At 41.7% G+C, this 27,836-nt stretch overlaps 1 protein-coding gene across 1 annotated transcript; it reads left to right on the forward strand.

Moving 5' to 3' along the window:
* The first annotated feature begins 4,380 nt into the window (after positions 1-4,380).
* Positions 4,381-27,577, forward strand: LOC124264010 (cell wall protein DAN4-like). Its single transcript, XM_046698733.1, has 5 exons — positions 4,381-4,696; positions 17,606-17,849; positions 18,746-19,589; positions 25,945-26,084; positions 27,275-27,577. Exons 2-5 carry the CDS (start codon positions 17,616-17,618, stop codon positions 27,416-27,418), a joined length of 1,362 nt encoding a protein of 453 aa, XP_046554689.1. The 5' UTR covers positions 4,381-4,696; positions 17,606-17,615; the 3' UTR covers positions 27,419-27,577.
* Positions 27,578-27,836: the final 259 nt, after the last annotated feature.

The following is a 27,836-nucleotide window of genomic DNA, read 5'->3' on the forward strand; positions in this document are numbered from 1 at the left end:
TTTGGTGGAAGTGTAGAGAATTTCTGCATTCAGTCATTCATACCTAATTCAGAGCTCCAAAACACATTGTGACATTCGGTATGTTCCATTGCATGTAAATTTACATCTTTGCGCCGACCATACCAAGTGAATACAATGTAATGAAGCAGCATGTAGCTTGATTAATATACTCAGCATAATAGTTTGAAACGTTATTCACATTTGAAAAGACATATTGTGAAAACGTTGAAAGCTTCATGGAAAACAACAGAACAAAAAGTTTTTGATGACATCACGTATGCTACTGTGCATAAAAAGGCTGAAAAACGTTAATCGTCAGTACAAAACAAGGTTAAATAAAAGACTATGAGCATTCCATAAAAGTACCTGGCAGTATCGAGATGTCCGAGAACAACCAATCAGTCTTTTTTATAACGCGTGTAGGGTCCGCTTGCATTGATCATTACTAAGCCTATTACCCTACGCTTCACGCTATGTATTCAACTCTTAACTGTTCATTGTGGCACCAACTCCCATTCCTCATGTAATGCAGACCGATACAGTTTGAACTGGTAGGCATCTTTGAAAGTAACGCAGGGGATTATTACGACATGGAGTTGATATGCCCTCCTGCACAAGAAGCTCGACTTCATCCCTTGCTCCGTGACTTTGTAAGGGATGGTTGTCGAAATGTGGCACTACGATGTGTTAAAGGATTTCAGTGCAATATTCTTCCCGTTCAGTCACCATATCCAATTTGCATTATACGAAGCACATCCCCCGCCACATCATTACTGGCTGCCAACCACCTTGAAGGGTTGCTCGAACGTGTTTGCAGCTCATATCCTGTCTACAAACACGAATTCGAGCGCCAGAAATATCGTTTACACACATCAGACTAATGGAGCCTGCTCTTAGTTCTCAAAGTATCTGTGTGTCAATCGTTTAGGGATATGTTTGTCAGTCCTCTGGGGACGTTTAAGAGGTCTACGAGCTCAATATATCGCAGTCTTGAGACTGTTCCTCTGGGCGGGGAGTCGCCAGTCGGTATTAAGTTGATTCCTCAGTACAGGTGCACTGATGAAGGGGTCGGGTCCTTCATATTTAAACAGATCGAGATCTTAACGAACAGATGCTGCCTTAGGTGTTCCGGACATTGGTCGGTATTAGTGTGGGCACGTTCTTGTCCCAATCTCCGGATAACGCTAAGGTAATACCGTACCTGTCTTTCAGTAGCCCAACATGACATCCCTCCATTTTTTATTCAAAGTATCCTCCACCTTTCGTCAGTAGAGAGTCCGCGTCTTCCCATTTCACAATTTCAATGAAAAATGTTTGTTTGAATTACAGACAATGAGAAAATGACCCACAAACGATGATTTCTGAACTTGTTGGACCTCGTTACCCAAGGCGACGTTCACAGACTGCAGGTCCATTGCGGATTGAAGTGTATCACTTAAATATATTTTAACATTACTTTCCATTCAAACAATTAATCACAATTGATTTTGGAGACACTTAACTTTTTGTACGAAGTATACTAAACAAACAAGAAACTTACCATACATTAAATGTTGTTCACTGGTCCGAACACCTTAATGTTAATTTTGAATTGTTTGAAGCACGGGTACAAATCTTTTTGTAACCATCGCTAGATTTTGCTGACAAGAAAAACAGATTTAGAGTTATCTCCCTTCCATCGATTTGCATTCGCAAAACATCGGTAATTTCCGTAAACCATACGTGATTCAATGTTATTCGAGAAGTACCAATTGAGTTGCCACTGACAGCGGGGTACATTGAAATGTTACTCGCTTGTAAGCGGGGTACATTGAAAATAACAGAAGAACGCTCAGCCAATCAGAAAGCGACATTTATGTGTGAGGTAAGATAATACTTTATGTCCTAAACACAAGCATATTTAAGAAAGTGTGCTGCTGGTGGATCAGCCTCGGTTATCGGAGAAAGCAGATTCCAACGGGCGTAATACTGGTGAAACTTACATTCATGGATCATTGAAGTGGTTGGGGGGTGTAGCAGAAATCCAAGTAGGTTCAAAACAGACCTAGTGGTTTAAACTCGACTGGGCCACCCATTTCTCTATTCGTACCCAGATATACAATGAATATGTCCCACCCCAAAACGCCTGGACATGATTAGTTATCATTGCCTTGTACCTGTTTCAAGCTACTGGCTGTTTTGTCCCTTGACTTTCGTTTACGTAACCGGCATATTCTCAAGTCCGCCTCCCAGATGAAAGAACCACACCTAGTGGTGTAGAGGCACAGATGATCACACACCGGGAAGGACGGCACCACTTTGGTGTTCAACAGACTTCTGTAACTACCAGGAACAGAACCAACAGAAAAAACTGCTATGTTCTCTATCTTCACCAAACTTTGATTTCAGCAAGAACCTGTTGACGTGGTCTCCGAGAATCCATCCATTTACAACACATAACCAGTGTACAAGAATTCACATATTATTTACATATGACAATGGATGCTTCATTTAGTTTGTGTGAAGTCATATATAATAATTAGTCATAAACTTTATTTTATGTCAGAGAAATGAATTGATTTTTGAAATTTGTGTATTTGTTGGAAGGTCCCATATGTGTGTTTGTGTTTGTGCAGTTGCCACGGTTGTATTCAATGTTCAAATGTAATATTGAGCGAAATATGTTGATAACGCTCAAAATTAACAGAATTAAGTTAAAATAAGTTGGATTATGTGTCATGACACTTATAAACATGCTTTCATTCATTTACAACTTCCAAAACATAAATTTTGAGCAAAAGTAAATATTCACGGGCGAGGTTGTTTAAACTTAAATTTGTCGAGCAAACAAAATCTTTCTTTTTTTCAGATCTATTCCTGATAACTAGATGTTGAATTTTGTCAAATCCTTTGTCAGAAACTGGCCACAGAGTGGAGCATTTCTGGATTTCTTGGTTTCAAGAATAAAATGGTGACGTGTTTTTACATTTCATGGACGAGTGAGTGAGTGAGCATGGGTTTACTCAGCTTTTAGCAATATTCTAGCAATATCGCAGCGGTGGACACCAGAAATGGGCTTCACACATTGTACCCATGTGAGGAATCGAACCCGGGTCTTCGGCGTGACGAGCGAACGCTTTAACCACTATGCTACCAAAACCGCCCCGCGCGATTTTGGCGCCCAATAGCTAGTTCATACACAAACAATGAAGAACATGAACTAAACTACAATGACATGATAAACAGAATCAATAAAATTGACAGAAATGCTGCTGCACAGAGATAAATAATTCCTTGTGCGGCATATGCAAAATATACGATGTGTATAGGTGTGAAGACCTTGCAGAAATAAACCTTTCGCGTACACCTGGTATCAACACTATTTTAATAGTGATTCATTAACACATGCACACGATAGAGTCGGCTTTGTGCAATCGACTCTGCTTATAGCATATGCTTATGGATGTGGATAGGGTTTTCTCGCTTCTCTTTTCACATCATGTTTCACATCAACACATTCTTTTGTTGGAATCCTTGTCATTACCGTTTGTATTTCATGATCTTCTACTTGAACAGACCCGTGAAGATCCGGGGTAGAATACGTCTTCAGCAACCCATTCTTGTCATAAAAGGCGACTATGCTTGTCGTAAAAGGCGACTAACGGGATCGGGTGGTCAGGCTCGCTGACTTGGTTGACACATGTCATTGGTTCCCAATTGCGCAGATCGATGCTCATGCTGTTGATCACTGGATTGTCTAGTCCAGACTCGATTATTTACAGACCGCCGCCATATAGCTGGAATATTGCTGAGTGCGGCGTAAAACTAACTCACTCACTCACTCACTCTACTTGAACAGTATTTATTACAAACTATATTTGCTGTATATCCATGAAACCCCTGTAAACAGTAACTAAAATTTACAGGACCATTACTGACAGAAATATTATGTATTGATGTCAGCTAACATGTTCAGAGGAAATTGCAATGTAATAACTGTTATTTTACCATCAGAACTTCATTTCCTTCACAAGAGTTGATCTATGAACATAACTAAAATTTCATTCAAATGCCCGCAACTTGCAATATTGTTGAACATTAAGCCATGCAAGACAAACAAGTTGGTTTCAGTTACAATCCTGTGAAAAGGTATTGATACGTGGACACAGTAGGAATTCTATTACATCGTAGAATGAAATACCCGTTCCATAGTAAAAAAAAGAGTTTTACATAAAGTATATTATACTCCCAACTCTTAAATAATTCGCAACTCGCATGGGATTTCAGTCTAGTCATTAGGCTCTCGGGTTTCAATTCCTCGAGAGTTCATTTCATTAATCTTTACAGGAATTACATTTTTATTTGCATACGCTTCGTTAAGGTGATCTACAAAGGATTCGCAATACAGAAAATGTATCACCTTCTTTATGCCAAAGTATAAAATATCGAAGCAATTAATTAATCATGAAAGGGGTTTAAAACGAATTATTGTGTAAAGTGGTATGATTTGGTTCGTCGGTAAAACAACACCAAAGAGCAGGGCAGAACTGCCACTTGGTTATGAATCATTCACTGTTAATCTATCCCTCATATCATTACAAATGTAGGGGGTAATATAATAACGGCTGTTTGGATCTGGTTAATCATTGCTAGCGTGTGCGGTGCGTCCAGTCCCGTCTGTGTACGACTCTCTGTGTGAGAAGACACAGTTTTCAAAGTAAGTAATCCTCTATCACATTGTTTTTCTTCACGGTTCTGTTTATAGTGGTTTCCTGTTTTATAATAGGTCTTTTGTTTTATGATAACAAACATTGGGATCGAGTGGCTATCATAATAATGTGGTTCTCTGATACTGAAAACCAGCAGCCTTGATCGACATGGCTTCGAACTGGAAACCACTTGTCTACTTAGCTAAAACTCGATTATTGAGAGGAGAGTTAAAATATTGCTATCAAAGGAGGTACTCTTCGAAAGAGTCATTCTCACATCATAAACTGGCTTTAATCATAGTTGTTTACGAGCCATGGTTAATATTTTCAATGGATATATTGTTACAATTATGACTAAAGTACTGTTGGAAATAGAAAAAAACTGTTTTTAGGCTGTTACTCTGTATCACAAAAATTTACACAATTGCAAATAGCATATGTCGAAATAACCCACTTCGGCCTATAGTTTGGCATGAAATGCATGTGGTCTTAAAGGTAAATGCACGTGCAGTTTATGATAGTTACCTGTGCACTGCACAGTGATAGACCGTTTGGATCATTCACATTGACTACTTCTAGCTGTCATCATGAAAGCTTATTCAGATGATGCTAAACGTTTAATTAGCAATGTGTTGAATTTTTTTCAAAAAGAGAGCAAACTTAGCAAACCGATTTATAAGGTGTCGGATTACATGAAACGTACAACTTTTGCTCTTGGCATGAAAAAGAACATCGTGCTAAAAATTGTGAAAAATAAACCAACAACCAATTAACAAAACCTTGTACAAAAAGGTAGGCATCCAAAGTTAGATTCTTTTGACATCAGGGTCATCAGCATAGCTGACCTACATTGACGAACGTTGACCTTTATGACCCAACACTGCCGCTGTTACAGGTCATTGGCTCCCTCCCTCTGCAAGCCTTCTGCGTTCTGCTGTTTATTTTGTTGACAGTTACATAGACAGATTCTTTAATACAAATGCATAAAATCGGTGATTTACAATGTGATTAGGTTGTCTGACAAAACATCCACTTGCACAGTTTGAGATCGATTGGGTTATTGGATGAAGAGATATTTACAAAAAAAACGGGTCCAGCACTACCGCTGTTACAGGTCATTGGCTCCCTCCCTCTGCAAGCCTTCTGCGTTCTGCTGTTTATTTTGTTGACAGTTACATAGACAGTTTCTTTAATACAAATGCATAAAATCGGTGATTTACAATGTGATTAGGTTGTCTGACAAAACATCCACTTGCACAGTTTGAGATCGATTGGGTCATTGGATGAAGAGATATTTACAAAAAGCCGGGTCCACATGCATTTCATGCCAAACTATAGCTGGGCGTTCAGTGGGATGCGTAATACGATATCCAGAAAAGCATGTTTATTCGTAAAATCGGGCAAAACTTAGAAAAAATACGAATAGCTGCTGAAAACAATAGATCAGACTATAGATAGCAATTAGGTCGCTCAGCCAGGTATGACGTCGGACCGTCGACTCACCTGGCATGAAATGCACGTGCTGCCTACAGGCACAAGGGGTCATCTCAAAGATATTGTGTGCTTTTTCATGTGTGTTGACTATGTCTCATCTTATCTTAGCTGATATCTCTATCCCCAAGCCCGACCCCATGGTTTGCTTTTGAGACGGCCCCTCCTATCTCTTTCTCTTTATAGTGACAGTGAGACTGCATTGTAGCTACATCCTTAATAGTTTCGGCATAAAAGTTATTATTTTTTACGTCAGCTATCGTTTATAATGAATCTACGTCTAATTTCAAATTGGGCATTTAAAAAGTGTCCTTTGTAATACAATATCGTCGCACACTAATTTGCATAAAGCCATGGTCTGATCCAAATAAGTATTTTTGGACTTAGAAAAAAACCGCATTGCTAATTTCTGCACTAATTTCCCCTCAGTCCTTTTTCTCTGTTTTCTATTTCTCTACCACCGAGACTGTAGTTAGGCCGAACTAAGTTTAACAGATATTTCACACTTTCACAAATCAACTACATAAATTGTAGAGATAAATGAGAAAATACAGTTTTTTTCTATTTCCGACAGTACAAGTGAAGATCGGGTGGTCAGGCTCGCTGACTTGGTTGACCCATGTCATCGTACCCCAATTGCGTAGATCGATGCTCATGCTGTTGATCACTGGATTGTCTGGTCCAGACCCCATTATTTTCACACCGCCGTCATTTAGCTGGAATATTGCTGAGTGCGTCATGAAACAACAAGCTAATAAACACGCTTATAACCAATTGATGGATTTAACAGACTGATTTTCTCAAAGGGATGCTTGTTGTGTTTTATGACGTTCAAATATCCCGTTTAGACTGGTGTCTACGTAAAAGGATATACATCTGTTTATTCGCCTTGCTGTTGGCGTTACAGTTTATTACCCAGTTGACCGTGGCAGGTAAGCTTAATGAGGGATGATAGCTCAATGTGACGTGATGCGTGAAAAAACGTTATGGAACCGTTTTGCGCTGAAAAACTGTACAGCAGAGAATTTAATGGATGTCATCCTCTTAATGCTTCTCCTTCTCGCCTGTTCCTTATAATAGAGAGGATGTAACTGATGACATTATTTTCTTCGTGTGTATCACTTTCTAATTCCCTCAGGCATTTGACAACGTCTGTCAGTGCATACACATAAACTACCGGGCAAAAGAAAGTTACCTCTTTTAAAGCAATTGTCTAAAAAACCAAAATGCTGGTACAGGTTTGAACCCGAGTAGAAACCATTCCCCATAACGCAGCATGGTCTCGATAACAACGCATCTGTCCGAAAACGTCATACGAATTGTACATTTTTCAAAACGTGAAAAAGGTAAAGTTTGCGTTACAATAGACGCAATGCAGATGCAAATGTGTCATAAACACAGAGTGACTGAGTGAGTTAATATTTAACGTCACATCGGCAATATCTCAGCCACATATACACAGCGCTCATGCTTGGACCAAGCAAGCATGCCAAAAAATACCATGAATATACCAAGACTTACGCAAGCCCAACGAGACAGGGCGATATGGGGGCTTCACAACGTCAGGCTGCAGGAAGCTTCCACTGCAGCAACGAGACCATCAGCAAATGGTTAAACCGCTACCAGCGAGCAGGCCAGACCCAAGACCGCCCAAGATCGGGAAGACCAAGAATCACGACACCGGCCGAAGACCGCTACATCCGGCAGATCCACCTCCAGTCGTTTCAGAGTTCTAGTTACTGTCGCTAACCTGCGTTCATGCAGTTCATACATTCGATGGAGGAGGTGTCATGGTATTGGGTGGAATTTGTGGCCAAAGAACAACAAGACTGGTTATCATCAGAGAAAATCTGAACGCCCAGCTATACAGGGATGAAGTGTTGAGAGCTTTTGCGGTGCCCTTTATTCGAAACAGCCAAGAAGAGTCAAAAATTATTTTATATTGTAAAATAATTATCATACATCTCACATACGTCTTTGATTCTATTTTTAGTCAAGTGAAGTCGGTGATAACTTTCTGTTGCTCGGTAGTATATTAACTCAACATTCACCTAATAAAGAAGCAACGTAGCTCTGAAACGTCATGTAAGTTAAAGTTACCCCATTGGCACAGGAGAGATTTGTCTAGTTACAACACGGTTTGTCCTGGCTTTTAATTGACAGGCGTAGGGCACGATATTTCACCTTCCCAAGTTGGTGAGGCGATGGAGTTGAATTTAAAGTTTGAGGACCTAACTTTATCCCAGTCTTTGAACATTTACAAAGTGAGTGCAAGCGACCAAATTGAGCTGGATGTTGGATTATTTGATCTTCAATTCGACCCGTTTTCTGAAGAAATAAGCCTGATGACATTACTAATCCTGTTGACCCACCCGCTCGAACTGAACGATTAGCGGAAATCGTATTAGAAGACGATATTTTGCAATGCATAGCTGATGCTGAAAGTAAGAACACTCGAAATAATACGAAGTGAGCGATGCGTGTTTTCGACCAATGGCGAGGATCACGACAAGATATTTGTGTACCAGACATCAAACACTCTACAGCCGCCGATGTAAACAACTATCTGTTCAGGTTTGTGTTGGAAGCGCGAAAGGTAGATGGTTCAGAATATCCACCCAAAACCCTCTATCTCTTATGTGCCGGTTTGCTACTTCGCATGCGGGAAATATGAAACATCGTCGAGAAACTGAGAAACCTTTATGGGAAAAGAATTGCTTGGGGATAAAACGAGCCAAAGTCTCCTGAACACAGTTTTCTTCTACAACTTTAAACATTTCGGACTCCGAGCCTGTGATGAACATAGAAGCCTACAAGCTAATCAAATTTTGGTTGGGAAGATCAGATGGGACCATATATCGAATTCCGTTGAACTACAGCCAAAAATTACACTGGAGGTTTGGCACACCGGGCAGTCGAGGCAAAAGTATTGCGTCATCCCTCCACTGCAGACTTACCACACCTGTATGATCTGTATCTAGCCAACAGTGGGACGTTTCACAGGAGACCCCTTTCGGCTAAAGGAAATGACAACATTCGATTTTCCAGCCAGGTGATTGGTGTCATCAAACTGAGCCCTTTAGTGAAGAATATGTGCACTTCTGATGGTATTCCTGGCTACTTCACAAACCACTCCAGGAAGGGCACGTGTGCTACACGTTTGTACGAAGAGGGAGTAGAAGAGCATGAAATAATGAGAATAACCGGGCACAGAAGCGCTGAGGCAGTGAGAAAATACAAGCGAATGTCACAGTCTATGTTGTCAGCCATCAAAAACAAACTGGATCCACCTCTTGCACCTAAACGAATGAAAACGAAGCCCTCTGCCACTGTAAACACAGCGTCACAAGTCACGGAGACGGCGGTGTCCACACCATCTATTGTGTATCAAAACTGCATCTTTAACTTTTAATTCCAGATTGAAAACAATCAGACGAACTTGTGTATCGGAACTGTTTCTTTAAATTTCAATTCAAGATTGAAAACAATCTAAATTATAATTTCTTTGCTCTTTTTGTAGTTTAAAGGATTTTGAAAAAGGTTTCGCTCTTAATGAACCCCTGGGTATATATAATATCCACAAACTACAGTTAAAAACCGAAATATTTCATTATACAGCTTGTATTAGGAATCTAAAACGCACCTCCCTCACAAGCATTTCGCAATTACGCAAGATAATGAGGTAGCTGGTCATGTGGTCACGTGACGTCATACCCGAGAGTCGCTACATCAACACACGGAAAGTACAGTGGTACAGAGCCTGTTCGCTTACTGAGGTCTGCTTCTAGTTTAGCAAATAAATCTATCCACGAAGTCAAACCTTGATTGGATGGCATACTAGATACAGATAATATCACATACATGCAACATTTTCATTTTGAAAGTATTTCTAGCGGCAAGACCGAGAGGGATATTGACGATGATTCCACCAGTTGACAACATACAGCCGTGGGACGATCCCGACTCTGTTTTAAATAAACCTACTGCAGACTGGTATGCAAGCCACTTGCCTATCACATGTTCATGGAAAACTGATTAGATACTGCATTAATTTTTCCGCGGTCACAGTAAAATTTGCAGTCATGATAACGAAAATGTTTGATCAATGTGTTGAGCCTGTCTTCCAGTATACATCAGTATGGGATGGTAAACCATGAAATAGTTACGTTCGAGGTTCATGATTTTATGAAGGTTATTAAGTAACTTTCAGCTTTATTTCATAAAATGCGTCTTCTGCTAAATTTGTCCATAAAGGTTTAAGTATGGTGATAATCTTTTCTATGAAATACGTACCGTTACGGAAGTCGAGGTAAGTTCGATCTCACTACTGTATACAGTACAGAAGTGCCCTAAATTCGTAAGTGTATGATTTTGGAGAAGTCGGTGTATCGTCTCTGATATGGTGCATCAAACATCAGTTTTATTACATTTTCAATTTCCATACATGTGTAAAGCATCGGCTATTTGTCGTAATACTTAGTCATATAAATCTGCATAGCTGATAAGAGATATAATAAATAAATATAGATGCAATAATACCTGACGAATCCTTATCTATCTCTTTATATTAACTGTCAGCTAGTGAAAAAGAAAATTCTTCATTGTGTTCTAGTAGTAATGTGTAAAGTATGATCAGTCCCAAAGAAAGACCATCGATCAAATCAAGAAACCAGCACACAAAACTTAAAGCAAATAATTTATTTGCATACAAACTGTTTATGACAAATTAATGAATACAGTGTGTACACCAAGATCATGAAGGCAAAGACTTGCGAGTAAATTAACTGGATGGACTTGTAAAAGCCTAAGAAAACAAGATTGATAACACCATGTGACACAGTGATGACTGCAACATTAGCAGTATAGGGAATGGCTGTACGGGACCAGGCCCTTCCCAAGGGCTCAATTTAAAAATCCAATTATTAGCCCTTGGTACGGCCCTGATCCCGTACCGCCATTCCTTATACTACTTAAACAGATAAATTCTGGGTCTGTGGGTTTGGTGAGGTAAAATGGTGGGTTTGCCGGAGGGGTGGGCAGTTTGGTGAGCAGTTATTTTTTCCAATAAGATTTTATGGTTTTGGATAGTGTTTTGCTCGAGTTTGCTTGTTTTTGCTTGAGATTTGGTGGGGATTGCTCGTTTTGGGGTTTGGTTTTGGCGGTTTTATGTGATGTTTTTGTGGCCGTAGGCGAGCGTTCGCATGCCGTCTGGAGTTATCCATCATTTGGTATTGAGTGGCAAGAGCGAGGTTTTGTTGATGGTGATGGAGAAGATGTCGTGGCCTTGACTCCGCAACATTTTCATCTTGTGTTTGGAGATTCGTTTGTCGAAGAGGGGTTGTTTGAAGTGTTAGTGTTTGATGTCTTGTTTGACTTGTTTTTCCACTCCTTTTTGTATGTCTTGTCGGTCAGCTTTCCGTATGGAGTACATTTTGGGTCTCAAACCGACATACTCGGCGATGGGGGTGCCCGCGCATTCGTCTTTCATTTTGTCGAGCACTTTCTTGTTGGTTGTGTGATGGAGGAAGTGATTTGGCGGATGATCGCTGGTGTCGTAGAGGTGGAGGTGACGTTGTATGTTGGCGTACATGTCGTTGGTTCGAACATCGAGAAGCAGGGAGTCGGTATCGGTGAAGAGCAGCGAGCAGTCATTTCCGTAGAGAGTTTTGAGGTGGTCATAGTAGAAGTCGTACATCAAGTGTTTGGATAGTTCGAGGATGCCCATTCTGTTGACGATCAGCCTGTCGAGAAGGATGCACGTTTTACCGACTTGGACGGCCGTGAGATCGTGGTCGAAGATACGCGAGTGTTTCTAGGTGGGACTCGCGATGAGTTTGCGGAGTTTTTCCTCTTCGTTGACCATCACGATTTTGACGTATTCGTGCCTTCCTCTGTTTTCCATCATTGTTGTTCATGAGCTTGTAGAAGTTTTTCTCGAAGTCAGATTTGGCTTTTTTCCAGAGTTCGATGTTCATGCGGATGTACGGTTCCATCCAAGGGGTTTGATGGAATTTGAGCACGCGATGGATTTTGGTGAGCTTCATGCCTAGCTTGGTGAAGAGCTGAAGATTGCGGTAGTGGAGAACGTATCTGGTTTTCGGAGATTGGTGGGGTAGGTGGAGTCGAGGAGTTGGCGTTGGTAGGGCGACAGCCACTGGAAATCGATGGCCAATCGTTCGGGCGCGAGCAGGTAGTCGTTGTGGTCATCGTGGAGATGGGGTGGGTACTCGAGATTGACTTCCAGGAGGTATCCTTCGCGAGCGTATTCGGGAACGGACGCAAGGGATTCCGGGGTGAAATCATTGGGATCGGCCCAGGCGAAGTCTTTGGTGGGTAGATACTGACTCATGGCCCATCCGTAGAGGTTGTTGGCGTCAAGGTATGGCAGGTAGTTGGAGGGGAGGGCTTTCAAGTAGCGTTTGGAGACCATGGATATGCCGCCTCGCATGCCTTTCTCGACGAAGGAGCGCATGTCATAGTCAGTGAAGAGGTCGAGTTCAACTTTGGTGGTTTTTAAGAGCGCAGTCCCACGAATGATTCTCCTTGGTTTGGGCGATGCCTTGCATGATGAGGTGGGAGTCGTACCCTCTAAGGTTGTGGATGGCGACAGGGATTTGGATGGTTTTGGGATTGATTTTCAGTTTGATGTTGCAGGTTCGATGCACCGCTCCGCGGTAGGTGCTCGTGACGTGACAGTGATCCCTCACGGCGTCCGCTCTCTCGAGGCATTCGTCGTACACGTGGCAGACTAAGGCGCGAGCGAAATCGTTGAGATCGTCGGGCGTCATCACGATGGACGCGGGATCGGCGAGGCTTTTCCGGATCTCTAGTTCGCAGCGTTTAACCGTTCGGAGGAAGACTTGAACGCCGTTTGCCTCGGCAGAGAATGAGCGGGGAGAAGGGCACGCTGTCGTATCGGACGACGATGAAGGCGACACCACAAGCCGTGTGTTTTGCGTTTTATGGGTGTAGCCCATAGGCGGTATCCATCTTTTCGACGATGGATTCGAAATCCGCGTAGACGACGTAGGGAGCCATCATTTGGTTGAGGTGTTTGACGAACTTCAGCGTCTTCAGATCGGCTCGCGAAAATCCACGGAGGCAGCGGAGGCAGAAATGTTTTTTCTCTTTGTGTTTGGATTGGTCGTACAGTAGCCTGGGAAGGTTTTTGACAGAGGCGCAGAGAGTGTTCCCCTTTTCGTTTCAACGAGGAAAAGATTGTGGGTGACGTCGTGGGAGGCATTACTCAACCGGTGAACGACGACTCGTTTGCCTTCGTGGCAGAACACGTTGACGTTCACCCGATTGCGCCTTTCGAACTTCAACCAGTAAGTGACGACGGCCACAACGTCGCAGTAGTTGTCGACAACACGACCGTTGGTTTTGGGATTGACGATAGCCTTCCTCCTCATGAAGTGAACCAGTATTTCCACGTGTTTGATGGCATCGCCTCCCTTGAAGGGCATGTACTTGGCGATGTCAAGGTAAACGACGTCCACCAATTCGACGACCCACCCGATCCCTTTCTCGTGAACTTCTCGAGGCTTTCCTTCATCTTGGCGAAAGCAATGTCGATGGCTCGTCTGACGTCTGGTGTGGGAATTTCCTGCGCGCTCCTGAACAAAGGCGTGACGTATTCCCGATAACCGTTGGGAAGGGTTTTGACGAGGGTTTGACATGGTTTCCAATCCTATTGATCAACAGCAACCTTCTGCTATACTTTTAGGTCGGTCAAATTTCTAACAGGATGCCCGCACACCTTACACATGAGATTGACGAAGCCCCGCCTTTCCCTTTATGCGTGTTGGTAGCAGTATTTCTGTGCGGTGGCATTGGGGCAGGATTCGTGCTTCCCCAGCAGGATCCATCTGCATGATCCCATCTTCCTTCGTTTTATACCCTTTCGTCAACCATCTCTGAAGCAATATTCAATAGGTGAGTTTCCAATTCGAGAAAAAAATAAAATAGAAAAAAACTATCGCGAGCCAATGAATAAGAACAGCGATGGGAAGAGAACGCATCTCCGCGGAAGAAGAAGAAGGTGGCGGTGTTCACCAAGAAGACCACGAGGCACAATCCTCACTTGTTTATCACCCACGAGCAGAGTCTCGTCCTTCGAGAGTATAACAAATCGCAAGTCATCCGGATGTCGGAGTTTCCCGAGCAAATGCGGTTGATCTACCTTTTTTGCTTAAACGGGTTGGTGAAAGATCGCTTGCTCCTCGACATGCTCTACCTGGTGGACCAGGAGCAGCTGTGCATCATTGTCCTTGAGAAGTTCTTGCACACTCCCAATGAGCCGGTGTACCCCAACTGCGCCTCCAAAGGGTGCATAGCGAGGGCGTCTAATTTTTCACTAGCGTGTGCGACCTCACGGAGGTGGGTTTTCCCTGAAAGTGCGGCAGTCCCGCTCACTGCTGGAGCAGCGCGAAATGCGTGCTCAGACGCTCCAACGGCGTGGGTGAGGAACTCCTTCCGGTGACAGAGAACCTGAAGACACTTCCCACCGCTGGTACGAGGGCATGCTCGCCCGTATTGGCATTCCCTATACTACTACATTTACCATCTGAACAAGTACCAGGATTCAAAGAGACGAATGCAATAGACCTTAAGACATCAGGCACAACTGGTTTGAGTTCACGTCCTAGACACATATACATGCTTTCATTTTATATCTTAATGTCAGTGAATTCACCTGTTCCTGTTTACTAGTTATAAAGGAAAGCGTCTGACAGAATATCCAGGAAATTTAGGCTGTTGTGTCCTGCAAGGCTGTAGGAAGGAAACATGTTTCTTCTCTCGAGAATGGCCCTGAGTAGGAATTCCACAAACTCTGTGAATAAATTTTACTTTGAATTAGAGACATTTTGTAACACACTTTCAGTATATTTTGTTTTGGCAACCATAATAATAATTTTCTCTGAAATCTGCACTAAGAAAGTAAGTACTTTTGTCTTAACAAATGCTGAGAGGGAAAATAGATATAATGATTAAAAACCAGTGTCTTTGGAAACAAGACTTAGTGTTGACTCATTAGTTTAGGAAAAACATGCAGTAATAGGAACAGTGTGGGGTTTTTTCAAACTGGTATGCACCAGTTCAACAAAAGATTATTGATTGTCTGAATTATATTTACCATGTGTTGGTTTCTTGTTCACTGGCTTGGCCTCTTGGTTTAGGCTTAGGGGTAGCTGATTGCCCAGTTGGGATCTCCAGCTTTGGTCATTTCTAGGGTATTTAGGTTGTTTTCATTGCTGTGAAAATATATCTCTGGTCGAAAATAGGAAATGAGCGCAATTTATGACGTACTTTTCCATCAACTATTTCTTTATATAGCTAGCTAGTACTGGAGTGTTTATGTTGCTCCAAAACAACTACATCTTAAAACTCACCTGCAACCAACGTCGCGTCCGGAATGCAACTCTCTCGGTCTCAGTCCTAAGTTGACATTTCGGCCTCTGTGTTTGTTTGGAATGTCGAAAGGAATGCCCGATATATAGCATCCTTGTAAGGTTTAAGCTTTGCCTATTCGTATCCATATTTCGCCAGAGGTTAGGTCTCTTTCATAGCGCTTCTTTGAAAAGTGTAACGAACACAGATGACCGTGCGTGAAGAGGTTCACAAAATCCGCACGACAGTATACAATCTATGCCATTCCTCATGTCAAATAGAATTTCTCAGGAAATGTACATCCGTGTTGTTTACGCAGTTGGATAATCATCAGAACTCGAAGTGCAGTTGTCAGTTTCCAATACACAATCACAACAACGTTTCATTCAAAATATTGTGCTTTGTGTCACTTTAAACTCGATGGCGTATACACTACTGAAATGTCAACACACTGAGAGGACTCTCGGGTATGACGTCACAGCCACAGACGGCAGACCGCTAAAAATAAAAATATGCATACAAGTGGGCGGGGCTAAAGTGGTTTTAGTTTTGGTGCATATTTATAATTTTTACGACTATTTTTCGTAAATGGGTGGTGTAGATGTGGTATATATTCATGTTTGAAAGTCATTATGTAATAAAAGTGCATAGTGTTTAACCTTTTTAAAAATCCTTTAATACAAATGTTTTACAATGATGTTCATTTTTTCCTAAATAAATTTGTCAACATTGTACTTGATTTTATGTTCTACAATGTATCTCAACTTCCTTCTGGCGAAACCTTTTTACGATGAGCTCATAGTTTCGGCACACGAAAGGGGGCAGAGCAAGCATTATCCAGTGAGAATCAGTAGGGCGAAACCATGTAGTAACTAGCAGGTTACAACATAGGCAACATAAAAAAGATCGCCGCAAAGCCATGGTACAAAGAATAAGAACAACAAAACATTACTCAATAATCACTGCTCATATATCTTCTCACCTTCATCGAGTATGCCGAAAGGGCATCGTATGCTCTGGAACTCGCTTTATTTTGTTGAAATGTACGTCACTATGACAGAGCTGTTACATATATGAAGATGTGTCACGTCATGTGAATAACTGTGTTATACACGTGGTAATTAGTTCATAAATTGCTTGTCGGGAAAAAAGGAACAATGTGAAGATGTCATTCAGTAAAATATATAAATGTACTAGAAGTTTTGTTGACATGAAGATATCCTTAAAACAATTTAAGATATCAATAATTTCTCAATACATTATCTCTGTTTGACATATCTTTAATTCATTTCAAGATATCTCTAATTCAATTCTAGATATCAGCAATTCTTTTCAAGATATCATGTTAATGCTTCATCATATATTTAATTCATTTCGCGATGTCATGACTTTTATTGCAGATATCTGTAATTATCTCTATTCGATATGTCTTCAATTCAATTCAAGATATCTTCAATTCAATTGAATATATCACTATTTTCATTCAAGATATCTTTAAAACAATATAAGATATCAGTATTTCATAATAGATGTGATAACGGCTTGCCATGCATCAGCGCACTAAATCTGATATCGATCATTACTCATACAAGTAAGTTGACGCTTATAAAGTTGACGCAAGAAATTTGTCTTTGTCTATGAACTGTCTCTGTGTTATGATTACACAATGCCATTTAGAGAGTGGTCAAATGTAGCACATGTTATATTTGAGATTACACGTTCTTAGTAAAGCAAAGATTCTAGTACTTTTGTAGGGGTGAGCCCCATCCGGGATTCCAACCCACACCCTCATCGTCAGGCACCTAATCGCCAGCACACAAAGTCAGCCGCCTTACCCGCTAACCCTTGGCAGCCGCGGTGGCTGAGCGGCTTCGGCGGCTGACTTTGTGTGCTGGCGATTAGGCGCCTGACTCCGAGGGTGTTGGTTGGAATCCCGGATGGGACTCAACCCAACAAAAGTACTAGAATCTGTACTTTACTAAGAAAGTGTAATCTCAAATATAACATGTGTGTTACATGTCCCTGTTTTGCTTCAGACGTCCAGACATGAAGTACATGCTGTCGCTGTGGCTGTCGGTGTTGTACGTCGTGTGCTGCCACCTCGAGGTGACGTCGGGGTCAGATGTGTTCCTCGTGAAGGTTGTGTCGTCGAAGATAGTCTGTGACCGGCTGTGTGTCTACACCACACGGTGCCAGGCGTATCGTTGGATTGCTGCTAACAGAACTTGTGAACTTTCGACACAACCTGCATCTACCGACACCAACTTCACAAGTGTTAAGGTAAATAGGCTATTTATAGGATATGCGAAATATACTCAAATGTAAAATTTAGTGTGACACACAAGCAACAAACATAATAAATATTAAACATTTGCTGCCTAAATGAAATGTGATTACATAATAAACTCATGTTCCAAAGTATGGTAACGATCAACGGACCATAAGAAAAGCGTACCTGGCATCTGTAAATGACGCCACTACACAAGACGGGGTTCACACTGTCAGTAGCGAGTGTGTCTATCTTTTACTTTGATGCAAGCCTGGCACCATCGCCTCCTTGACGCCACCAAATGTCGATGAAACTTCCGGGAAAGTTATTGCTATATCCGACCAAGAATTTGACGGAATTCCTGTAGACTGACTGACTGACTGACTGAGTTTGGTTTTACGCCGCTTTTAGCAATATTCCAGCAACATCACGGCGGGGGACACCAGAAATGGGCTTCACACATTGTACCCATGTGGGGATTCGAACCCGGGTCTTCGGCGTGACGAGCCAACGCTTTAACCACTAGGCTACCCCCACCGCCCCTGCGAAGTTGTAGGAGGATGCGGATGACGTCGTAAACTTCGCCCCATTTCATTCCGGGCGTGTAAAGTAAATGACGTGTTCAATCAGGGGATTTTGCCGTCCAGGAAAACACATCAATATTGTTTTGATTTATATATTGCCGTACAATTCGAGCAACGTGTGTTCTGGGGTACTGCGTTCAATGCCGTTCTGTTGCAAAAATAGTAAAGCGGCCGTTTGCTGTTCAATGACTCACAATTTCACTGATCAAGCCATTTCAGTGAGCAGTATATAATTATGCTGCCCAGTCCACAACCAGTAACATGTAGGAGTCATTGAAGCATAGTGCATCCAGTATTGACATTGACAACATTCTATTTTCTAGCCTCACAATGGACAATGTGGACAGCACAGTTGCGCCCAGACGGAGACATGTGTTCCTGTTCAAGCTGCAACCTCCCACATCTGTCTTCAGACGACGGTACCGACTTCATCTTCTCCTACAAATGCTGCTTTATACACGACAACTACAACTTCTGTACCTGATGTGATAACAAGCTCCCACACATCTCCAAGCGTAGCCTCTACTTCCATTTCGTCATCTACAACCACCACACCTATCCCACGTCCCACGGCAACATTGACAACAACGACTGCATCTCCCACTACAACTGCTACTACATACACGACAACTACAACTTCTGTACCTGATGTGACAACAAGCTCCCACACATCTCAAAGCGTAAGCTCTACTTCCATTTCGTCATCTACAACAACCACACCTACCCCAAGTCCCACGGCAACATTGACAACAACGACTGCATCACCCACTACAACTGCTACTACATACACGACAACTACAACTTCTGTACCTGATGTGACAACAAGCTCCCACACATCTCCAAGCATAACCTCTACTTCCATTTCGTCATCTACAACCACCACACCTACCCCACGTCCCACGGCAACATTGACAACAACGACTGCATCTCCCACTACAACTGCTACTACGTCTACGTCAACCACAATGTATTTGTCTGCTGTGACTCCCCTAACCTCAACTACAGCATTAACTTCAGCTACAACTCTCACAACAACTACAACTGCTAGTTTCATCACAACCCCGTCGACTGCCACAACCCCAACGACTACTGCCACAACTTCTGCCACAACTACAACAACAGCAACAACAACCAGTACCACCACACCCACAACATCGACAACACCAGGTAAAAAAGCATTTTGTTTTCCTTTGCTTTGATTTTTGCAAATTCGATTGAACGTCTCCATCAAGTCGACATAATTTTCATAACTGTATATCTGAGAGTGGTGTGGGTTTAGAATGCTCGGTGTTTCTTTTCAAATTACTGATAACTGACTTGATGTCCCCGACGACAACTATTACTTGTTCCTAGACAGGACGGTTTGTTGGTTGGGCTTAGGTAAAATACACTCTTTAAAAAAATATCATTGAAATATTTGGTCTTATTTAATTACATTTAAATCAACGAAAACCAACGGTACAGCTCTGAAATTTTGTAGAGCAATACATTCATTGGTATTTCGTGCACATTTCACCAGAATGACAGTCATTATAGTCTGCTGTGCACGAGGTGGCGTTGACGTTACTGCCTTGTATGACCACCTCTTACTGCTAGAACTGCACACCTCCTTGGCACAGATCGAGTCTGTTGCTGGATGTTTCGTTGTGGAATCCTTCTCCATTCCTCCTGCAGCATGTTGAACAACCTTTGAAGGGTCAATGGCGGATTACGACGTCGACGTACACGTTTATCGATCTGGGCCCTTATTCTCGAAACGTTCGTAGCCCTACGAACTTCTTAAGCCCATTCTTAACACATTGGCTACGATCACAGTTAAGAATCCTTAGGGCTACAAACTTTTCGAGAACTGATCCCCCAGATGTTCAACTGGTTTCAGATCCGGGGATTTGGAGAGCCAGGGGAGGACATTGATGTTGTTATTGGCCAGGCAGTCCACTGTAGCACGTGTTGTGTGAGGTCTGGCGTTGTCCTGTTGGTACAGCTCCTTCTGGTGGTCGACAAGGCGATGCACGCGAGGACAGAGAATCTGGTCGATATATTGAGCGGCCGTAAGATTGCCTTGGACGAGCAGCAAATCCAATCTGCGGGTGTATGAGATGGCTGTCCACACCATGATAGTCACACACACACACACACACACACACACACACACACACACACACACACACACACACACACACACACACACACACACACACAACACACACACACACACGCACCCAACACACACACACACACAACACACACACGCACCAACACACACACACACACACCAAATCTGTCCACTTGCCTGACGTAGTTGGGTGCAAAACGTAGACCCATCGTCTTCCGGCTCGTCGCTTGAGGAGGTAACCCGATGCATCACTGAACCATATACGCCTCCAGTTTCCAAGATTCCATGACTGCACCGTGTTACACAACCTGACTCGCAGACATTGTTGTAGTTGTGTCAGAGACGGGGGACCTTTTGGACGTCTGGCACGCATACCTGCCTCTCGGAGACGGTTCCTGATTGTATGGTCGGACACTCCCCAGGCTCCAAACCGTTCTTATGTTGTGTCCCGGGCAGAACGATGACTGTCAAGTGGTGACCCGGATGTAGCAATCTTGGGCTGGTGTGGTGACTCGCGGTTTTCCAGATCTTCGGCGGTTATTTGTCGAATTGGAGTGCACAAACGATCCCACAAACGAGTTATTGTGCTGGGATGAACGTTGAAGGCCCTCGCCATGACATCCTTTGATTCGCCAGCTGCAATCATCCAATGATCATATCTCGGTCGGCAGCGTTGAGACGTTCAATTTTCTCATCCAATATTTGCAAAGATCTTGGTTGAACTTGCGAGGTGCACTTGGGTCTTTGAAAGTCATAGGTTGTACTCATGTTTTGCACGTGAAAAGAAATAATTGCTGGTTTGGGTACCATGACAGTCAAGCTCATCATGACAATCATGATCGATAAAACCATTCAAAATCGTTTATGGCATGTTCTTGTGAACCATACAAACAACAATATTCAACCATCAAATTTGACATATGCGTACAAACCTTCGATCATTATTTTAAAGATTCATTTTGCGTTTCTGTTTTTTCTAAAAAAATTCCGAAGTGTGTAGATTTTTGAATGTGGTTGTAACATAACCTATTCACTGAACAACACATTTTCAGTGTCTAACTAATCAAGAAGTCAGTGTACAGAGGGTAACTGACAGACTTGCAACATTTGACCATCATTGATTTTTGGTCCGAATCATTGATTCTATTCAGTTATTGTCCTTTATCTGCAATACGTTACAGGATTCCATACCCGTGAAGATCCGGGATAGAACTGATCTTCAGATCTTCAGTAACCCATGCTTGTCATAGGGCGACTAACGGGATCGGGTGGTCAGGCTCCCTGACTTGGTTGACACATGTCATCGTATCCCAAGTGCGTAGATCGATGCTCATGCTGTTGATCACTGGATTGTCCAGTCCAGACACGATTATTTACAGGCCGCCGCCATATAGCTGGAATATTGCTGAGTGCGGCGTTATACAACCAACCAGCCAACATGATTTTAGCGTTGTAAAGCAACTCTTAATCTGATGCTTAAACAGTTGATATGAGTGATAATGGAGTATATTGTCGATAAGTCGATAACTGACAGGGTATTGAGTCGAAACAATGTAACGATGATAATGAGTGGCCTTGATACCTTTGTTCGTGCACTAGTGGTAATATTGGTTATTTACGAGCGGTGTTATGTTTTGACAAAGTATTGTAATATAAAACAGTTATGTTAATAAGGTGATATCGGGTGACTGTGTTTGTGTCATTAAATAGCAACGTCTTGATAACTTTGATAAAATTGATAACTTTCTGTTGCCTGTAGTTTAGTACAGTGTGTCGTGTATTAGGGAACTTCTGTATGCGTTTAATGTTTACCTCTCTCCTGTGTACATGAAGGCCGGGATTATACCTGGAATGTATTCCCTTGTAGATCTCCTATTTAGAAACTGTAGTGTCTAATGTTTGCCAAGTAGGCCCAGTATATATAGGGTCTGCTGTATGAACCAGTAATGTCTAATGTTTGTCTTGTAGGTCCTGTATATAGGGACAGTTGTATGAACCAGTAATGTCTAATGTTTCTCTTGTAGGTCCTGTATATAGGGGGCTGCTATGTAAACCAGTAATGTCTAATGTTTGTCAAGTAGGTCCTGTATATAAAGATGCTGTATAAACTAGTAATGTCTAATGTTTGTCTTGTAGGTCCTGTATATAGGGGGCTGCTGTATAAACCAGTAATGTCTAATGTTTGTCTTGTAGGTCCTGTATATAGGGGCTGCTGTATGAACCTGTAATGTCTAATGTTTGTCTTGTAGGTCCTGTATATAGGGGCTGCTGTATGAACCAGTAATGTCTAATGTTTGTCTTGTAGGTCCTGTATATAGGGGGCTGCTGTATAAACCTGTAATGTCTAATGTTTGTCTTGTAGGTCCGGTATATAGGGGGCTGGTGTATAAACCAGTAATGTTTAATGTTTGTCTTGTAGGTCCTGTATATAGAGATGATGTATAAACCAGTAATGTCTAATGTTTGTCTTGTAGGTCCTGTATATAGGGGCTGCTGTATGAACCAGTAATGTCTAATGTTTGTCTTGTAGGTCCTGTATATAGGGGCTGCTGTATGAACCAGTAATGTCTAATGTTTGTCTTGTAGGTCCTGTATATAGGAGCTGCTGTATGAACCAGTAATGTCTAATGTTTGTCTTGTAGGTCCTGTATATAGGGGCTGCTGTATGAACCAGTAATGTCTAATGTTTGTCTTGTAGGTCCTGTATATAGGGGGCTGCTGTATAAACCAGTAATGTCTAATGTTTGTCTTGTAGGTCCTGTATATATAGGGATGCTGTATAAACCAGTAATGTCTAATGTTTGTCTTGTAGGTCCTGTATATAGGGGGGCTGCTGTATAAACCAGTAATGTCTAATGTTTGTCTTGTAGGTCCTGTATATAGGGGCTGCTGTATGAACCAGTAATGTCTAATGTTTGTCTTGTAGGTCCTGTATATAGGGGCTGCTGTATGAACCAGTAATGTCTAATGTTTGTCTTGTAGGTCCTGTATATATAGGGGCTGCTGTATAAACCAGTAATGTCTAATGTTTGTCTCTTGTAGGTCCTGTATATAGGGCTGCTGTATAAACCAGTAATGTCTAATGTTTGTCTTGTAGGTCCTGTATATAGGGGCTGCTGTATAAACCAGTAATGTCTAATGTTTGTCTTGTAGGTCCTGTATATAGGGGCTGCTGTATGAACCAGTAATGTCTAATGTTTGTCTTGTAGGTCCTGTATATAGGGGCTGCTGTATAAACCAGTAATGTCTAATGTTTGTCTTGTAGGTCCTGTATATAGGGGCTGCTGTATAAACCAGTAATGTCTAATGTTTGTCTTGTAGGTCCTGTATATAGGGGCTGCTGTATAAACCAGTAATGTCTAATGTTTGTCTTGTAGGTCCTGTATATAGGGCTGCTGTATAAACCAGTAATGTCTAATGTTTGTCTTGTAGGTCCTGTATATAGGGGGCTGCTGTATGAACCTGTAATGTCTAATGTTTGTCTTGTAGGTCCGGTATATAGGGGGCTGTTGTATAAACCAGTAATGTCTAATGTTTGTCTTGTAGGTCCTGTATATAGGGCTGCTGTATAAACCAGTAATGTCTAATGTTTGTCTTGTAGGTCCTGTATATAGGGGGCTGCTGTATGAACCAGTAATGTCTAATGTTTGTCTTGTAGGTCCTGTATATAGGGGCTGCTGTATAAACCAGTAATGTCTAATGTTTGTCTTGTAGGTCCTGTATATAGAGATGCTGTATAAACCAGTAATGTCTAATGTTTGTCTTGTAGGTCCTGTATATAGGGGGCTGCTGTATAAACCAGTAATGTCTAATGTTTGTCTTGTAGGTCCTGTATATAGGGGCTGCTGTATAAACCAGTAATGTCTAATGTTTGTCTTGTAGGTCCTGTATATAGGGGCTGCTGTATAAACCAGTAATGTCTAATGTTTGTCTTGTAGGTCCTGTATATAGGGCTGCTGTATAAACCAGTAATGTCTAATGTTTGTCTTGTAGGTCCTGTATATAGGGGCTGCTGTATGAACCAGTAATGTCTAATGTTTGTCTTGTAGGTCCTGTATATAGGGGCTGCTGTATGAACCAGTAATGTCTAATGTTTGTCTTGTAGGTCCTGTATATAGGGGCTGCTGTATAAACCAGTAATGTCTAATGTTTGTCTTGTAGGTCCTGTATATAGGGGCTGCTGTATAAACCAGTAATGTCTAATGTTTGTCTTGTAGGTCCTGTATATGGGGGCTGCTGCTATATGAACCAGTAATGTAATGTCTAATGTTTGTCTTATAGGTCCTGTATATAGGGGGCTGCTGTATATAGGGCTGCTGTATAAACCAGTAATGTCTAATGTTTGTCTTGTAGGTCCTGTATATAGGGGCTGCTGTATAAACCAGTAATGTCTAATGTTTGTCTTGTAGGTCCTGTATATAGGGATGCTGTATAAACCAGTAATGTCTAATGTTTGTCTTGTAGGTCCTGTATATAGAGATGCTGTATAAACCAGTAATGTCTAATGTTTGTCTTGTAGGTCCTGTATATAGAGATGCTGTATAAACCAGTAATGTCTAATGTTTGTCTTGTAGGTCCTGTATATAGAGATGCTGTATAAACCAGTAATGTCTAATGTTTGTCTTGTAGGTCCTGTATATAGGGGCTGCTGTATAAACCAGTAATGTTTAATGTTTGTCTTGTAGGTCCTGTATATAGGGGCTGCTGTATAAACCAGTAATGTCTAATGGTTGTCTTGTAGGTCCTGTATATAGAGATGCTGTATAAACCAGTAATGTCTAATGTTTGTCTTGTAGGTCCTGTATATAGAGATGCTGTATAAACCAGTAATGTCTAATGTTTGTCTTGTAGGTCCTGTATATAGAGATGCTGTATAAACCAGTAATGTCTAATGTTTGTCTTGTAGGTCCTGTATACTGCTGTATAAACCAGTAATGTCTAATGTTTGTCTTGTAGGTCCTGTATATAGAGATGCTGTATAAACCAGTAATGTCTAATATTTGTCTTGTAGGTCCTGTATATAGAGGGCTGCTGTATAAACCAGTAATGTCTAATGTTTGTCTTGTAGGTCCTGTATATAGGGGGCTGCTGTATAAACCAGTAATGTCTAATGTTTGTCTTGTAGGTCCTGTATATAGAGATGCTGTATAAACCAGTAATGTCTAATGTTTGTCTTGTAGGTCCTGTATATAGGGGGCTGCTGTATAAACCAGTAATGTATAATGTTTGTCTTGTAGGTCCTGTATATAGGGGGCTGCTGTATAAACCAGTAATGTCTAATGTTTGTCTTGTATGTCCTGAATATATTGGCAGCTATGTTAACGAGTAATGTCTAATGTTTATCTTCAAGTTCCTGTATATAGGGGCTATTGAGTGTACATGGAATGTATTATGTTTGCCATGTAGGTCCTGTGTACATGGGCTGCTACGACGATAAAAAGGGTCGTGTCCTTCGCCCTGAATACATTAATGACAACACCGCTATGACGATTGACATGTGTCGAAATCACTGCACCCAGAGGGAATACTCCTTCTATGGACTTGAGGTGGGTATTAAGGGCTGTATTTCAGAACTGAGATCTACTAGTGTTGAGCAATATAATAATATGTTATATTACCCTTTAGATATGTTAGAGGACTTTTTATTGGTTATTAGCCAGTGCACATGAAGTCGTACTCTAAAGTTTATGAATCCATCCTACTCTGTTCCAGTATGGAGGACCTTGACCGTTTGCGAACTTTGACATTCAAAGCCAACACAATTGGGGAATTCAGCTATTATTATCAGCAAACGTTCTTTAAGGGACATTTGTTTGTTCGAATTTGCTATTTTGATGAAGTGGAAATATACCGGTCTTTTAGATATGTCATAAACGGCGGTATCATTTGAATTAACGTCCCTTGAACCATATTTTTAAGCGTACAATAGTTATTGTCCCTTCAAATATCAATCATCAATGTTCGTCTGCCGCTACACATATGGCGTAACGTTTAGTGTCCCATACCCCGAAAAGAAACGTTTGAAAAATAACTGTATTATCACATTTTTGGTACCTAAATATCTAGAAGGTAATAATTGAATTTCGTTACACGGCCATTTGCCCGTTAGTATGGGATGGGACCGCCTCCGTTGTGTAGTGGTTAGACGTAAAACACAATTTCACCTCACCTAGTATGGGATGGTGCGACTCGTTTGAATCGGTATCAGCCCGTACGACCTGGCAAGTAGCCGTGTAACTAATGATATTTTGGTACATGATCCGTTATTGATATAGGTGGGAGGTGATTATACTTATTTAATTAGTGTCTTATGTAACGAAGTTTTTAACCCTATTTATTTACCCCATTTATACATCAAAATGTTTGTTTGAAACAAGTGTTTCTAGCTGTTTTCGATTTTTAAAACTTAACAGTCATATATACTTCAATCCATGTCTGCGAAAGAATATAATCAAATCTTTATACAAGTAAGGTTAACGCTCCGTACTCAACCACCCAGTATTTCCTGCACTCTACCGGACTGTGCATCATAAAAGGAGTCCCTAATTTGTATGTCACAAAGTTAGTGAGGGTTATGTAGAAGTAAGGGTGTCAGTCGGTTTAGTAGACACCAGAAAACAGAAAGTACCACAAAGTAATGAAAAGAAGAAATACCAGTATGCATTAGAAAACAGGAAAAACTCCAATGTGACGAAACATGTGCGAGAATATGTCAGTGACATGGTTTGTTTTGAAGGCTGGAAGGGAATGTTTCTGCGGCAACGAGATCAAGGGTGGCTACGAGAAGGTGTCCGACGACAAGTGCAACCAACGCTGCAAGGGGGACAACACCAAGACGTGTGGAGGACCGTGGAAGATGGCCATATATCAGGTTGTTTGACGGACCTATCTAGGTGCCTTACAAATAAAGGAGTGTTTTATGGTAGCCATGGTGTGATCCACATACGAAAACAATAATATCTAATCTTGGAAAAACGTTGTTCTCCCACCATGGACTCCATTGTACTCTGTTACACTCTGACATTGTTCCGTGTGAAGACAAGATACGCTCACCCACTGTGCTGTGTGTTACACCCTGACATTGTTCCGTGTGAAGACAAGATACGCTCACCCACTGTGCCGTGTGCTACACCCTGACATTGTTCCCCGTGTGAAGACAAGATACACTCACCCACTGTGCCGTGTGTTACACCCTGACATTTTTCCCCATGAAGACAAGATACGCTCACTCACTGTGCCTTCTGTTACACCCTGATATTGTTTCGTGTGAAGACAAGATACACTCACCCACTGTGCCG

This window comes from Haliotis rubra, unplaced genomic scaffold, assembly GCF_003918875.1.
Source record: "Haliotis rubra isolate DU_JTF1 unplaced genomic scaffold, ASM391887v1 Scf900, whole genome shotgun sequence".
NCBI classification, from domain to species: domain Eukaryota; kingdom Metazoa; phylum Mollusca; class Gastropoda; order Lepetellida; family Haliotidae; genus Haliotis; species Haliotis rubra.